This window comes from Chenopodium album, chromosome 4 (genome assembly GCF_948465745.1).
Source record: "Chenopodium album chromosome 4, dcCheAlbu1.1, whole genome shotgun sequence".
NCBI lineage: Eukaryota > Viridiplantae > Streptophyta > Magnoliopsida > Caryophyllales > Amaranthaceae > Chenopodium > Chenopodium album.
Window position 1 is genome coordinate 8,284,203 of NC_137837.1, and position 14,205 is coordinate 8,298,407.

A 14,205-nucleotide genomic window follows, 5' to 3' on the forward strand; every position below is an offset into this window, starting at 1 on the left:
TATGTATAAATGTACTCGTATAATACTCCCTCCGTTCTTTAATACAAAATCGGATGAATCATAAAATTATAAATTTATCAAAACTATTGCATTTAATATAATGAGCTGGAAGCAGTGGCAAATTCTAATATCTGTCAATTGAGTTTTCCATATCATAGTGTCATAAATGGGGTAGGGGCGGGACCGTGGGGTGGGTAAGTTCTCAAGTCTATACTATTGGATATAGACTTGTACATATATCGACACTTACTTGATTTGTATGTCGACCTTAAAATGTTAATCTAAATTCGAATTTTACTTGAAAATAAAAGATTTGATTTTTTTACTTGAATCGAAAACCTCTCTACGTTTAGTACATTCTAAAGTGAGGGTTATTAGACTATTAGTTGGGAATGTGGGCTATCCTCGCCCTCACGTGCCATCGCTACCCAATATCAGTCATACATCAAACGAGACTAATATGCATATACTTCGTAGTAACTATGCAAAAGTAATAATCACTTTGATTGTGTAATATTAACTGCTCGTAACAATGTGACAACGAAATCTGAACTTAAACGAATGTACGACCTATAGGTAAGAACTCCTCACCGAAGAAGAGTCGCGGTAAAGAGGAGGAAATTTGGTAATAATTTCAAAAAAGAGGACAACATCTTTGAATGTGACTGATAATAATGTGTGGGGTTAGCTAAGAAAGGTAGCAGTCAACCAACAGATTATTACATACATTAGTCTAAGCATCAACCTTGACAAAAGTTCTTAATTATTTTCCTATAAAATAAGGACAACAAATGGAAAAATATTGAGAATGTAATAATGTAAGTACGGACTACGGAGTATATAATAAACCGCTTGACCTGTGGAATTATGGGTCTTTGACTCTTCGTTGGTATGGGTTGCCGGTTGGCCCAACAAGGGGTCTTATTATCTGGCATACGGTTTCAATCAAATGAAGTGTTCCCTTCGTCTCAAAATGATGTTCATGTTTTGATTTTTATAATCAAATTAAAAATAATTTATCGAAAATTCTCACCAAGTACATATATAAAAGATATGAACTTGTGAAATTTAATAGATTTATCTACATTCTACAATAATACTCCGTATTATTTTTATAATCTATAATTTTTATTAATATATAATTAAAGATATTGATGGTAAAAATATTAAGTTTTAAAGACCATGCAAGTCAAAAACAATTTATCAGCTTTAGAATAGTCCGAGAAATCAAATTTCATCTATATTATTTGTCGTTTTGTTCTTCATAGTAATTATAATAGTAAATGAACTTGGTGATGGAATAAATGAGCATATAAATGTCCAAGATCTAAATGACACAACACACATTGCAATAAGGTACAGTTTTAGGTTAGGGACCATGTGATAGAGCTATTAGATGGACCAGGCTATACGAGAAAGCCTTGGTTGAAAGAAAAGAATCACAGCCAAAATCAAGGATATGAATTAGACGTATCATAAATTGATTAACCAACCCAAATTTAACATAAGGGAAAATGTTTTTTAGAAATTAGGATTGATGTTTAGCTATTGTTAATATGTAGCATATGCATATCATTATTATCATACAATAGAGCACAAAGTAGTTTATTTTTTAAAAAACTCGTTCTTACCATAGATTACTTCAAAGTTTCAAATTATACACATATTACGTGTTAGTTTGTCAAATCCGCCTTACAAGACATGTTTCGTTTACTAGAATTTAGTATGCGTATAATATATGTTATTTGGCTTATATTTTTACACAATCAAGCTCGAGTCCTGTCATCAAGCTTATCTTATTCGATTTAGGTTCAAAAATTATAATGTAATCAAGCATATACCTGTTTGGATACCAATCCTCTTATTCAAATAATTCAAAGTGATATTTTGAAGGGACGTCTACAATTGGCAATTAAAGATAATGAAAATAAATTTAACAAAATCAAACAAGAATTTTAAACCATGTTCATGAAATTCTCTAACTCATGAAAATTTCATGCTAAATAAGCCAAAACCACTAGCAATAAAGATCATACAAGTATAAATTTTAACATTATTGGCCAAAACCACTAGCAGTAAAGATCATACAAGTATAAATCTTGTTCCGGGTGTAGTTTTGGAGCCTTGTTGGGGTCAGACCTGGATGTCGGACGGAAGTTAACTGCACAATAATTGTGGTTATGCCCTCGGGGGTGGCTTCGAAGAACCCCCCTCCGATGCTTAAGTTAGTAAGGCTTTTGATGAATAATAATGGATACGTGATGAAATGTATGTGTCTAACCTCTTTTTCGTTGTACTTAAGTTACTATTTATAGTTATTCTATTCTTAGTGATATGCTGAGCCATGGGAGGCTGGGAGATTGTCCCTGACTCTGACATGGAGCTCGCCGGGGGTCAGCCATGAGTAGGGATAGCAATCCAATTCGGATCCGACCCTAAACCGCCCCGATTCGAGGAAAAAAAATCCGCTCCGAATCGGAGAAAAACTAATCTTAATCCGAATCCGTTAAAATAATCCGACTCTGAGTCAGAGTAGGGTCGAAGTCGGATCCTACAGAAAATCCGAGGAAAAAATATCCGACTCCAAGTCAGAGGAGGGTCGGAGTCGGATCCTACAGAAAATCCGAGAAAAAAAAAAAATCCAACTCCAACAAATGTCCAAGTCTGACGGATTATCCAACTCTTACTCAGATGGATCGTGGGTTTTGGTGTGGGTTGCAATGGCCCAAATAGCCCAATTTCTCAAAGTATATTGAATAATAATAAAATAAGGGGAGTGATAAACGCAACCTGACTTTACTTAGCGCAGCCTCTATTCCACTCATTTATTAGATGTAGGGAGAAAATAACCATTTTATATTTTTTTTTCCTCTCAAGTAATCTCTAATAACAAGAGTGCATTAATTTAACTTAAAATACATTGAATTTGCAATGGGTAATGATTTTTACATTAGCCTCTTCAAATTTGATAAGAATCATACGAATCTATTATGTGTAGAATCAATAAAACCACTTTTCATCCTTAAAAAAAAAAAATAAATAAATAAAACCACTTTTTAATATTTCGTTCAAATTGTATGAAATGATTGAGCCTATTTCGTGTGTCACCCAACTTCATCCGATTCGTGTTCATATTCATTAGATCTCGGAATATTGTTCGCTAATTGATTATGTGAGTAATTCAAATAAACAAAGGTATAAATTTCTGGAAATTAGGTGTGGAAGAAGGTGGAAAGGAAAGCAGGCAGAAATGTCGTGAAGATGATTTTAGCTTAGAAGGGTATTTATGGTGTTTAGGAGGGGTGTATAATAGTAACTAGAGGTTGCGTTTAGCAATCATGTATAGGGGTTTAGCAATCATGTAAAAAAAAAAACTCGAAGTCGGGTCGGATCGAAGTCGGAGGTCGGATATTGAAGACAGATTGGAGTCCAATGTCGGATTCGGAGTCAGAGTCAGATTTAGCCTCCAACTTCCTGTAGGGTCAAAGTCGGATTTAGCATAATCCGCTTCGCGTCCGACCCGTTGTCATACCTAGCCATGAGGCTGAGTTCCTGGGAGGTTTTTCCCTGGCCTTGAACTAGACTGGCATGAGTGCGCACCTCTCAAGTGGTGCTGGGAGCATCGGGCAGCTTCGTAGGAGCTACCCCCTATACAAATCTTAACGTTATTGGAATTCCAATGGATAAGATCTAAGAATTTGCAATTGCTTGTACGAAGTATATTATTTATCCTAAAACTCTCACATAAAATAAAATAAAATAAAATAAAAAAAAAAAAAAAAAAAAGAGAGAGAGAGAGAGAATACGGAGTAATAGACAACTAGCATGAAAAAGTTGCAAAGCCATTCGATTGTCGGAGACCGTATCACCAACGTTTTTCAAACTATCCGCAAGGGCTTTGAGATGTGAGCAATAGGATTTAACACCATCAAATTGGTCAAGTTTGGTGTTTGTGAATTGCGCATCAAGGGTTAAAGCACGAGCAGATTTGTTATTATGGAAGAAATTCTCTAACCTTTTCCAAGCGTCGACAGCCTTGTCATCGGGGTCGGCAATGGTGTTGAGCAAGTCAAAGGAGATTGTCCCATAAATCCACTGTCTAACAATGTCATCAAGGCGTTGCAAGAAAGCCAAATCGGCAGCAGTGTGGTCAGGTTTCTTGGCAGAGGGATCAACCGGAGGAGGAATGATAAAATCAATTATCATATATGTTTGCACGGCAGTGGAGTTGAAAAAGAGTCTTCCATAGGTTGTATTGAGTTCCCTTGTAGTCCAGAGTCACCGGAATACATGTCTTGATGTTGTTAACAGTAGTGGCCGGATGGAGTTTGCTAGAATCGGCCATTGAAGAAGAGAAGAAGAAATTAGCGGAAGAGAGTTAGGGTTTCGGAGTGAAAAACCTAGACTCATGATACCATGAGAAAATATTTGCCGTGGCTTTCTCATTGATCAAAAGTCAATATATAATACAAGCGTATACTAGGTTAGGGTTAAGGCTATATTAGTAATTTACAAACTAATTATATACTAGATTATTTACATATAATCTAACAAAAACTCTCACATAAAATAAAATAAAATAAAATAAAATAAAATAAAAAGAGAGAGAGAGAATACGGAGTAATAGACAACTATCATGAAACATTAATACTGTATACATAATAATTCAATCAAAGAATACAAAGGCCTGATGGAATTTATTATAGGCCGGCCCACATTTACATCTGAAACTAAAAATAAATGCTGAATATATTTTACAAATATCACAAATTGGTATGTAAGTAAAATGTATGTAACCTGAATTATGCTGATCATTTCACTTCAGACAGTTTTTTTTTTTCCCCTGAAATAACAGGATTAAATGAACAGGATTTTCAAGTTGAAATGCTATTTGGTATTCCCTTACCAGTTATTCCCACACCACTTGAAGGGTAAAGTAGAGTGTAGGGCAACTTAGCCGGACCAACCCGATTCTTCAAGCTTTCATTGTTGTTCCTTTTGACAATCTTATCTTCGATTTCCACCAACGTTTGTCCAAATTTCTTGAATGCTTCTAATGGTGTAGGGTCTGTAGTCCATTCATCGATCTCTCGTTGTCCAAGATAAACCTCATCAGAGGAATGACTAGATATAAGTTCAATAACAGATACACCCACCAATGCTTGATTCTGGCTCATTATTGTCTTCAAGAATGCAAGTTCGAAGTTTTCCTTGATCTCTTCGTACTCAGGAGTATCCGGTTTTGGCATGAACCGACGGCTTATGGTTGGCCTGTTGGGTACGTAGCCTGCATAAGTGTACTGTCCGAAATTGACTGCTGCATGGACTGCAGAAGCTAACCATATAATAGTTGTGCAGGTTTCAGTGAGGTCCTTTAGAGTCGTCATGCTCGGCCACCAATCTTCATCCTTCTTATCACCGTGGCCTACTTCTCTGATTTCCTTCCACCAGGACTGTAATTCAGGGTCAGTAGCAACCATGTCATCGGACTCATAGTAAGATGAGCAATACTCCTGGACCCAAGTCTCAATTGCAGACCAAACTTCTAGACCATCAACAGCATATGGGTAGTCCTTGATGTGTAGTTTGTATCCATGAGGGCTTTCTGAGTCCTTTACTGCCATTCCTCTGAGCAATATTGACAGGACATTGATCAAGTTAAAGACAATTACAGTATGTTTTTTATTAGATTTGAATGAATTAGAATGATAAATAATAAGATGACGTACCTCTTGACAAGGTCTCTCGGAAGAGCTTGATCAGTGAAAATCCAGTCTTTGTACAGTTTGGATGACCACACCGCAGAATACTGTCTGAGAAAGACGGCTTGTTCAAACAATCCATTAGGGTTAAGAGCAGTCTGCCGTGCTATGGAATTTATGCGCATTGTATCACGAAAGTGTGGATGCAGGAGTTTGTGAACTGGGTGAAGCACACTCAGCTGTCTATGTGATGCTATTACAAACGGTTCAATGACTGCATGCGTGTGTAACCTGTCCAAAAGAATATACCCCGCCAGAAGTCAGAGCTTGAAACATAACTTTAATATTACAAGGTAAACAAAGCTGTTATAGAAAAGTTTAGTACCAGTGGCTGATAAGCTGATGATAACCAGCGTCAGTAACAGCCACATAAGCTTTGGCTAATTGCCAAATTGAGCTTTCAATCCCATCAGAGGCTGGTTTGTATACTTCGCTAACAGCACCAAATTGATCTCCATCAGGATGTGGTAGGCTTAGCTCAATCACTAACGGCTTCAATGTTCCATCATCTTTTAGGAAGAGGATTGTACGGGTGGCATAAACCTTTGAAGGAGTATTCGTGTTGATCATCGTTAGATATGGCATCATCGTATCATAATGGTCCAATATGAATAGCCTTTTTCTCTCAATTGCCTAATTCAGGGTTAAGAAACAGATAATTAATGTACGAATGAAGATATGAGTAGGAATAATATGATTGGAAACCAGTTGAGAATGCTACCTCATGTACAGTTAGACCATCTAGATTTTCTTCTATAATGTCCTCAGTGATTGAACTTCTGTGGTTTCCATATGTTGAGGGATCAAGCTTACTAACTGGAGGGAATTCCTGCATTTCAAAGGGGAATGCTATAAAATAAAGGGGGTTCCATGTATATAATGATTTGATTCATACGACAAACATCTTGATCTAATCCCGACTGACCAAACAAGATTAAACTGTCAACCTTGTACAAGTGCATTGCACTACTCTTAACTCTTAAGCATGATTTTCTGAAGAAAATGCTGGGCAACCTTGCCCTCAAAACATCACAATTGTTGATATCAATATAGACATTCTTATATTATCTCATATCCACATCAAAGCAACTGAGGTAGACATCTAATTCACTCTATTACAATCGAAGTGTAAACATCAGACAACTTACATATCAGCTGTACATTTCTAGCTTTCAATTAGCAGAAAAGTGAAAAATTTCTCTTGAATGCTTAAAGATTTAGTACACTTATATTTTCAAATTTCATCCGTATATGATGGAAAAAAAAAACATGGCCATATATTACCTCCAAGCAACGAATGGCAAGAGGATGTATTCCAGCCAACATCTCCCTAGCAAATTCTTCATCAGTACTCCAAGCTGACTTATCCTCTGCATCAGCAAATTCAGAAGATCAAAAAGGGATAAGTTGACACAAGTTAATACTTTAGATGCATTTACTTGTACAATGGAAAACACAGGGGCTCTTATATAAGCTAGTGTGTACCTTTGATTATACCAGGTGTTGGGTATTTCAGAATTGGTGCACCATCATTTCGAGTAATTGCTTTCAGAAATTGCGAAGGGAGACTTTCCCTTAATTGATCTAGAAATGGACTCTGTGGCACCTTAATTCCTCCTTCAAACAAATCCAGCACATCTTGAAAACTGTCAAACTCTTTCGGTGTCTTGTCCAATACAGCTCTGACCAAGCCAGCAAAGCCCTGTGACAGGGACTTCACTGAATCACCAAGGAAATCACCCATCTTAAGGTTCCCAAATTGCTCGTCTCTTGGAACATAGATGTCTAGACCCTTGAGCAATGGAAGCCTGCTTTCAATGGCAGGATCTGCAAGGGAATTACGAAGATTATTTAGCTTTCAAATTTTAAACATTGAAAAGGGAGGATGCAATGCAAAGATGAAATGTTATGAACAAATGAAAGTAGTGTGACTGTAACCTGTCTTTAAAGGTGGACGGCCTGTTCGACCTCTACGAGGATAAGGATATTCAGTGGATCCTCCAAAAACTGGCCGGGCATACTCCGGACCTTTTTCTGGCTCCCCTAGATCATTGTAAACTGCATAGTCATAAACTCGGTCACTTTCCTTCAGCATTGCATTCTCTTTTCCCTTTCCTCTCAAAATTTCCAGCTCTTCTTCACGGTAATTGGACAGCAATGCAGGCGTTTGATGAGGTAAGTATGTCTAAGGTAAAAAAAACACCCGAAAATTTGATTAACAACAATTAAATCACCAACAGGATTTATTCAGACAAACATGGCGTTCACAATTTGTATATGTGTAAACAGCGAAAACTAGATAAATGTATGTAGTATGTAACCTTATTGGTAAAGAATACACGATCCTTCTCATAATACTGAGCTGGATAAACCCACGAGTTGCAAACAAAGAGAACTTTTCCATGATCAGGGACATCTTCTAGGGTCACAGTTTTCAGAAAAAACTCGCTGTGGTGCTCGTTCTTAACGATCAATGCACCAGGAGCACCAATTTCCTCATCCCACTCAAATGTCACATTAAATACAGCCTCATCAACTGCTAAGCCAGTGGATTTTGTGTTCCAGTCCTTCAAATAGGAAGGTTTTCCAAGCTTACCTTTCAAGCTGTTAGCTGAAAAACATACAATTTTCCATGTTATTAAGGGACAAATGAAGTATATATTTATAATTTAGATTCTAGAATTTCAAGTTTTCTTAACATGAAACTTCTGCAAGAATAAATTACTCAAGCTTTATTCCTATACATATCATTATCAAGAAAAAAACTTCCTCAGTAATGATACAATACATTGCACTTTTGATCCAATCCCATCATATGAAATTACATACTACGTATATTATTTTAGCTTGTCCAGGTAAAAAATGTCACACATTTCTTAATAAGTAGAGGTTTATTATTGAAACCCCTAATAAATCGTTGTATGAATTAAGGGGTCGAAAGAATATACTACCCCTGATTTTTATTATTTGCAGCTTTGAAATATTTTATATCTCACAAATAATACCCTAAAGTTGCAAATTATAAAAATCGGAGGTAGTAGGATTGATTCAACTACTATAGAAGTTCTACCAATTCTTATACGTACCCCGGGTACACGAAATGACCAAGAACACGTAGAGGTAGGTATACTAAAGGATAATTATATACGAATTTAGTTTGGATCAATTTAGGTTTGTGCTAACTGCTAATAGAATTCGGGTTATTCAAGTTCAATTCAGGTTTTCTTAGTAACTTCATTCAAGTCAAATTATCGGGTCGGATCAAAGATTATCAGCTCTAGCGTAGCAATCATTATTAGAAATTCATGTCAAAAACAGTAAAAATACCCAAATAAAGAAAGTTTCAGATAACTGAATATAATTATATATCAACTACAAATTACAATGGAAATACGGAGTATATTAACTTCATCAATTCAGCAAAATTTGTTTTATTTGGCCCCTTTACATACAAACGCATAATCAAAACAACATTAAGTTTATAATCAACAATTTTGACGGAAAACCGAAAACCTATAAATTCGATTAAAAAAAAATTAAAATTAAATTAAGATTAAATAGGATAATAATGAGTTATAAGGTACAGTACCTGACAAAGGTTAGATAAACGCAGTCGTTTAAGAGATTTGTGGGAAAAAGGTGGAAATGTGAGTTTGATGATGCAAGGTTTGTTGAGAAGGCGGTGAATGCTGATGGAATTTTTTTTCATTTCTTTTCTTTCAACCAATAAATAACTCATTCCCATTTTCCCGTAAAATAATTATGTTTAATTTTCTATTTCCCCTCCTTTTTTTTTTTTTTTTTTTTCTCTCTCTCTCTCTCTCTCTATCAAATAATAAGGAGTATCATTTTTGTAATGTACTATAGTAAAGGGATTAGGGATAGCTCAAGTGGTTGGAGCTCTCTTTGTGATTTTAAAAATACTTATAATCGATTTTTATCAGTCGTCAATTCGTCATTATGGCTCTCTGAAAAAAAAAATGATAAATACGTTTCTAAAATCAAAAAAAAAAAATATAATAAGAAAAAAAAAACTTTAATTATTGAAAACCATTGAGTTGGGAAAGTCAAATAATGTTAAGTTATTCATCATTTTGTGTTATAAAAATATAATATTAATATATTACTATATCTCCCTTCTTTACCTTGTAAAAAGTACGGATAAGATTACTTTACGAATAGTATACTTTCAATTATACCCTTCAAAATGTGCATTTACATACTTCCTTTGTTCTTTTTTTATTGCACCATAAGGGGTTTCACGCTTGCCAATGCATTATTTTGGCTATTAATATCTTTAATTATACTTTTGTAAAAAATTTTAAAAAATGATATTTGAAAAGTAGATTTCAAGACGAATGTAACTAGATCCCACATGACTATGTTTTTCCTAATGGATAAATCACAAAAGATGGTCATACAAGATTAAGTGAATAGTGTAAAAGTCCTTATGGTGCAATAAAAGAAAAACGGAGGAAGTATTTTATTTTGCTTTGTTAATTGCCTTTTTATTTTTTTTTTATGTTTGTGCCTTGGTCTTTTTTTTTTTTTTTTTTTTTTTTGTTAAACTATTTAAAATGGTATGCAAACATTTATACCCCAAATTTGTGTTTACATATTATCCTTCAGTAATGTCTTCAAAAAAAAAAAAAAATATTATACTTCGAGAATGTAACCATAAACTTGAAAAAAAAAATCCTCGGACAAGACTAGCAATGGCAATCAGACGCGTTGCCACCCTTATATACTTAAACATTATATTTCAATGATTTATGTTCATATAAAAATCACCCTTACTTCTTTCAAAATTGAAAATTCTATATGAGAATCATCATTAGGTCGAACTGGGGGATGATAAAGAGTTAAAACTACCCTAGTTTGAATAAAGTAATACCATATGAGTTTAGAACTTAATAGGTAGGTAGTGTGGTTTGAGTCTAGATCCAATATTCTAAACCCATACTATAGCCTATTACACAATTACTAGTATATACTAAGACCCTTGTGGCTTGCATACATTACATAAATTAGTACTTCCTCCGTTTTTATTTACTTGACCTATATCCCTTTAACACGCAATTTAAGGAAGAGATTAAAGAAGATAAACATAAGCTAAATAAAAAAAAATGTCATGAAACCCCAATTTATCCCTTTTATTGGTGGTTTTATTTTTTTGTATTAAAAATATCGTTTGTCTTCTTTAATTAACTCTTTAAATTGTGTGTCATGAGACTATAGGTCAAATAAAATGAAACAGAGGAAGTATAACATTAATTTTGACATGCATGGCAAATTCAAAAGCCAAATAGAGTAATTAAAGGTTTTATTTATTTTATTTATCAACCATCTATTACATACATATTGATTTGCATGGATGCAATATTTAATTTTCTAGGTTAGGTGATAATAAGTTTAAAACTCTATGCTATGATGGAAAGGTGATTCTCTTCTGTTTATCAAAATAGTTTATAATTAAGCTTCAACCCCAAACATCAACTCTCACATAAAATTCGTTACAAAGTTAGTCAACTACTATATCCTCCTATCTTGTGCATATACGAATGCTTTTAAATAGCAAGTTCATGTAACATATGTGCATTATATGTGCTCCAATTCAATCACCATGCATCTATCGACTTCAATTCCATACGAAAGAATTTCAAATTTCCAAAATTATATATTCGAGAAGAATAATGAGAAAATAACAAACCTGGATCAGCATTGACAGCACTAACAAGCTGAAAAGATACTTTCTTTCCTAGCAATATCTCATGAACACCATCAAGAAATGATGAACCCAAATCCTTGAAATCCAATAAAGTGTTCTTCTTTTGCAACACAACTATCCCCTTCACCTTAACCATCTCCTTAATTCTAAATTATTGAATGATTATTCTTGAAGATATATAATACAAGTATATGATTATATATATTTCAATTCTTTTTGTAACAAAATATGAATAATATGTGATGCCTAGTAAGTTTTTGAATATGATGTATGAAAATGATGGTGATGATGGTCCATATTTATAATAAAACCTACACGCGCATGTTTAATTATTTTATTATTGTGTTAGTTGAATGAGTCCCATATAATAAAAATGGCAGCCTCTCAAGTTTGGTTGATTTTATTATTTTAATACTTAGGTTTTGATAAGTACGATGCTTAATTCTTTTTGTAAAAAAAAGTAAGCGTGGAAAAATTATTCTTGTGCAAGACAAGTAATTTAATTAAGGACAAGTAACTTAATTGATGACTTAGCTTCTTAAGAAAAGTGTCTACTATAATAACCCTGTTCGGCAAAAGTAATTGTGGTAGTATTTGATTTACATTGAAAGTTAAATTCTAATAAAACTAACCATAAGAGTAGAGGACCATGGAACACAAATGAACTCGGGTGACTTTTTAAGATTGTTTTATGTGGATAATACATTAACAATTGAATGATTTTTTTATAACTAAAATTTGATAAACTAATAAGAATTTTTTGGAAATTTTAGGGGTATAGGGGTACTTGTATTGAAAAGTTACAGAAATGTTTACCCCTTTATAAATTTTAAAAAATTACGAAAAACACTTTGACTTCAGTTCTATTTAATTATTATACGGCATAAATGTTTTAAACCCGACCCTCCTAGAATTGAGCAAGGGTGTAGAATGGTAACGTACGTGGTTGAACCTTGACCAATGAATAAACAAAGCCATCATTAACCTAGGTCCACATAGGAGGCTTAAATATTCTCACAACTTGCACTGCTGATTTAGTCCAGACTCCGGTGGGTTTTCTAACCAAATTGCCCTCCTTGGAGAAACGCCATCATAGTCTTATATGGGATGCATAATTATTTCAAGTTTTGTATATTTATATTTTTTTTATCTATAGTTAAGAGTTGAATACTTGAATGAACATTTTGTCTATAGTGAGGTTTCATGACTTCAAATTTAGAATATCGTTGTCATCATTAAAAGCTTGATTGAAGTATTCAAATATATTTGAAAAGCCATTTAAACATTTTTTGCCTCTAATCATCAGAATATGAGTAATTAGTTGTCTTATAAAACTGAATTTAAAAAATAAAATAAAAAAATAAAAAAAATTCGCCATGTTAAAGTGAGTAAAATTTAGGTATGTATGAGCCGGCCAGTCGGGTACTGGTACATGCATTTTGTAAATAATTTTATCAAGAAAAAAGATATATGCAGTCCTAATAAATAAACATTATTTACACCGATTTATTCGTGAATTATTGATAAATTCTCAACTAAATACTCCGTACTAAAAAAATAAAGTACATTAAATGCTATGTAGCCCTAACATTTCCATTTTATTAAGGGCTGCGTATAACATTATCTTTTTTATTAATTACTACTGTTTTATGTGCTCCACATATTATTTGGTTATCATATACAGAATTCTACAAAGACCAATCTTAATCACTATACAAATAACAGCTTGAATAATAATGACGATCAACTTTTTTTTTTTTTTTTTTTTTTTTTTTTTTTTTGACGGGGACGATCAATTTAATCAATTGGCAGATGAGTGAATTTGACTTGTAACATATCCATCTGATCTGCATCACAAGATTCACAACTTTTAATTATTACGAAGTATTTGATGGGTTGCTTTACAATATTTCCTCCAATGATGTACACCATATCATATATATATTGATATATAACAACCATCTTAATTAAGTTGTCACCAAATAAATATAAATAGGCTGCATATATAATCGCAACTACACAAGACTTTCACGATAGAAATACATACAGCATGTATCGTTTCTTAATTCCATAAAAGGGTAAGAAAAAGTGGAATGGGTTTTTATTATCCATTTAAATAAAGTAAACGGTCTAGCCATTACTCAAATAAATAATGTCAACCAAAACTCCATACTTTGGTGTATTTTGTTTATCTTATTTTCACTTAATTCTGGTATAATAAGAGTGTTTTATTTACATTATTTTTACTTATTTCCGGTCTAGTAGTTTAGATATGTTCAACTAAGGCTTTGTTTAGTTCACCTTATTTTTACTTATTTTAGAAATAATAATAATAAGTTCAGATCAGATCATATCAGAAAAATAAGTTCAGATCAGATCATCATTTTATGTACACTTTTTTATTGCTAAATATCTTTAATTTCATAATGAAATAAATTATGAAAATCACATATTAATAAAATACACATTATTACGAATCTAACAAAACCTCACTTGATATATTTTTTCCGTATAGATTATAGTATATGTAATGTCAAAGTTTGGTCAGATCTGACATTCAGATCGGATCAGATCAGACCAGATAAGTTCCGACAAAGAAATATAAGGCGAACTAAAACAGGTCCTAAGTTTATCAATTAAGGAAAAAATAAATTTTAATAAAGTTTACCCAAGTTCAAATAAATTACAACTAAAATAAGTTTTAATAAGTTCATA

The 14,205-nt window shown here is 33.3% G+C and overlaps 1 protein-coding gene across 1 annotated transcript; it reads right to left on the bottom strand.

The window, feature by feature from the left end:
- Positions 1-4,632: 4,632 nt before the first annotated feature.
- Positions 4,633-11,728, bottom strand: LOC145628821 (putative linoleate 9S-lipoxygenase 5). Its single transcript, XM_081681235.1, has 9 exons — positions 11,473-11,728; positions 8,084-8,373; positions 7,701-7,947; positions 7,248-7,589; positions 7,047-7,132; positions 6,484-6,591; positions 6,088-6,395; positions 5,730-5,993; positions 4,633-5,628 (listed from the first exon to the last, which is right to left on the bottom strand). Exons 1-9 carry the CDS (start codon positions 11,624-11,626, stop codon positions 4,875-4,877), a joined length of 2,553 nt encoding a protein of 850 aa, XP_081537361.1. The 5' UTR covers positions 11,627-11,728; the 3' UTR covers positions 4,633-4,874.
- Positions 11,729-14,205: the final 2,477 nt, after the last annotated feature.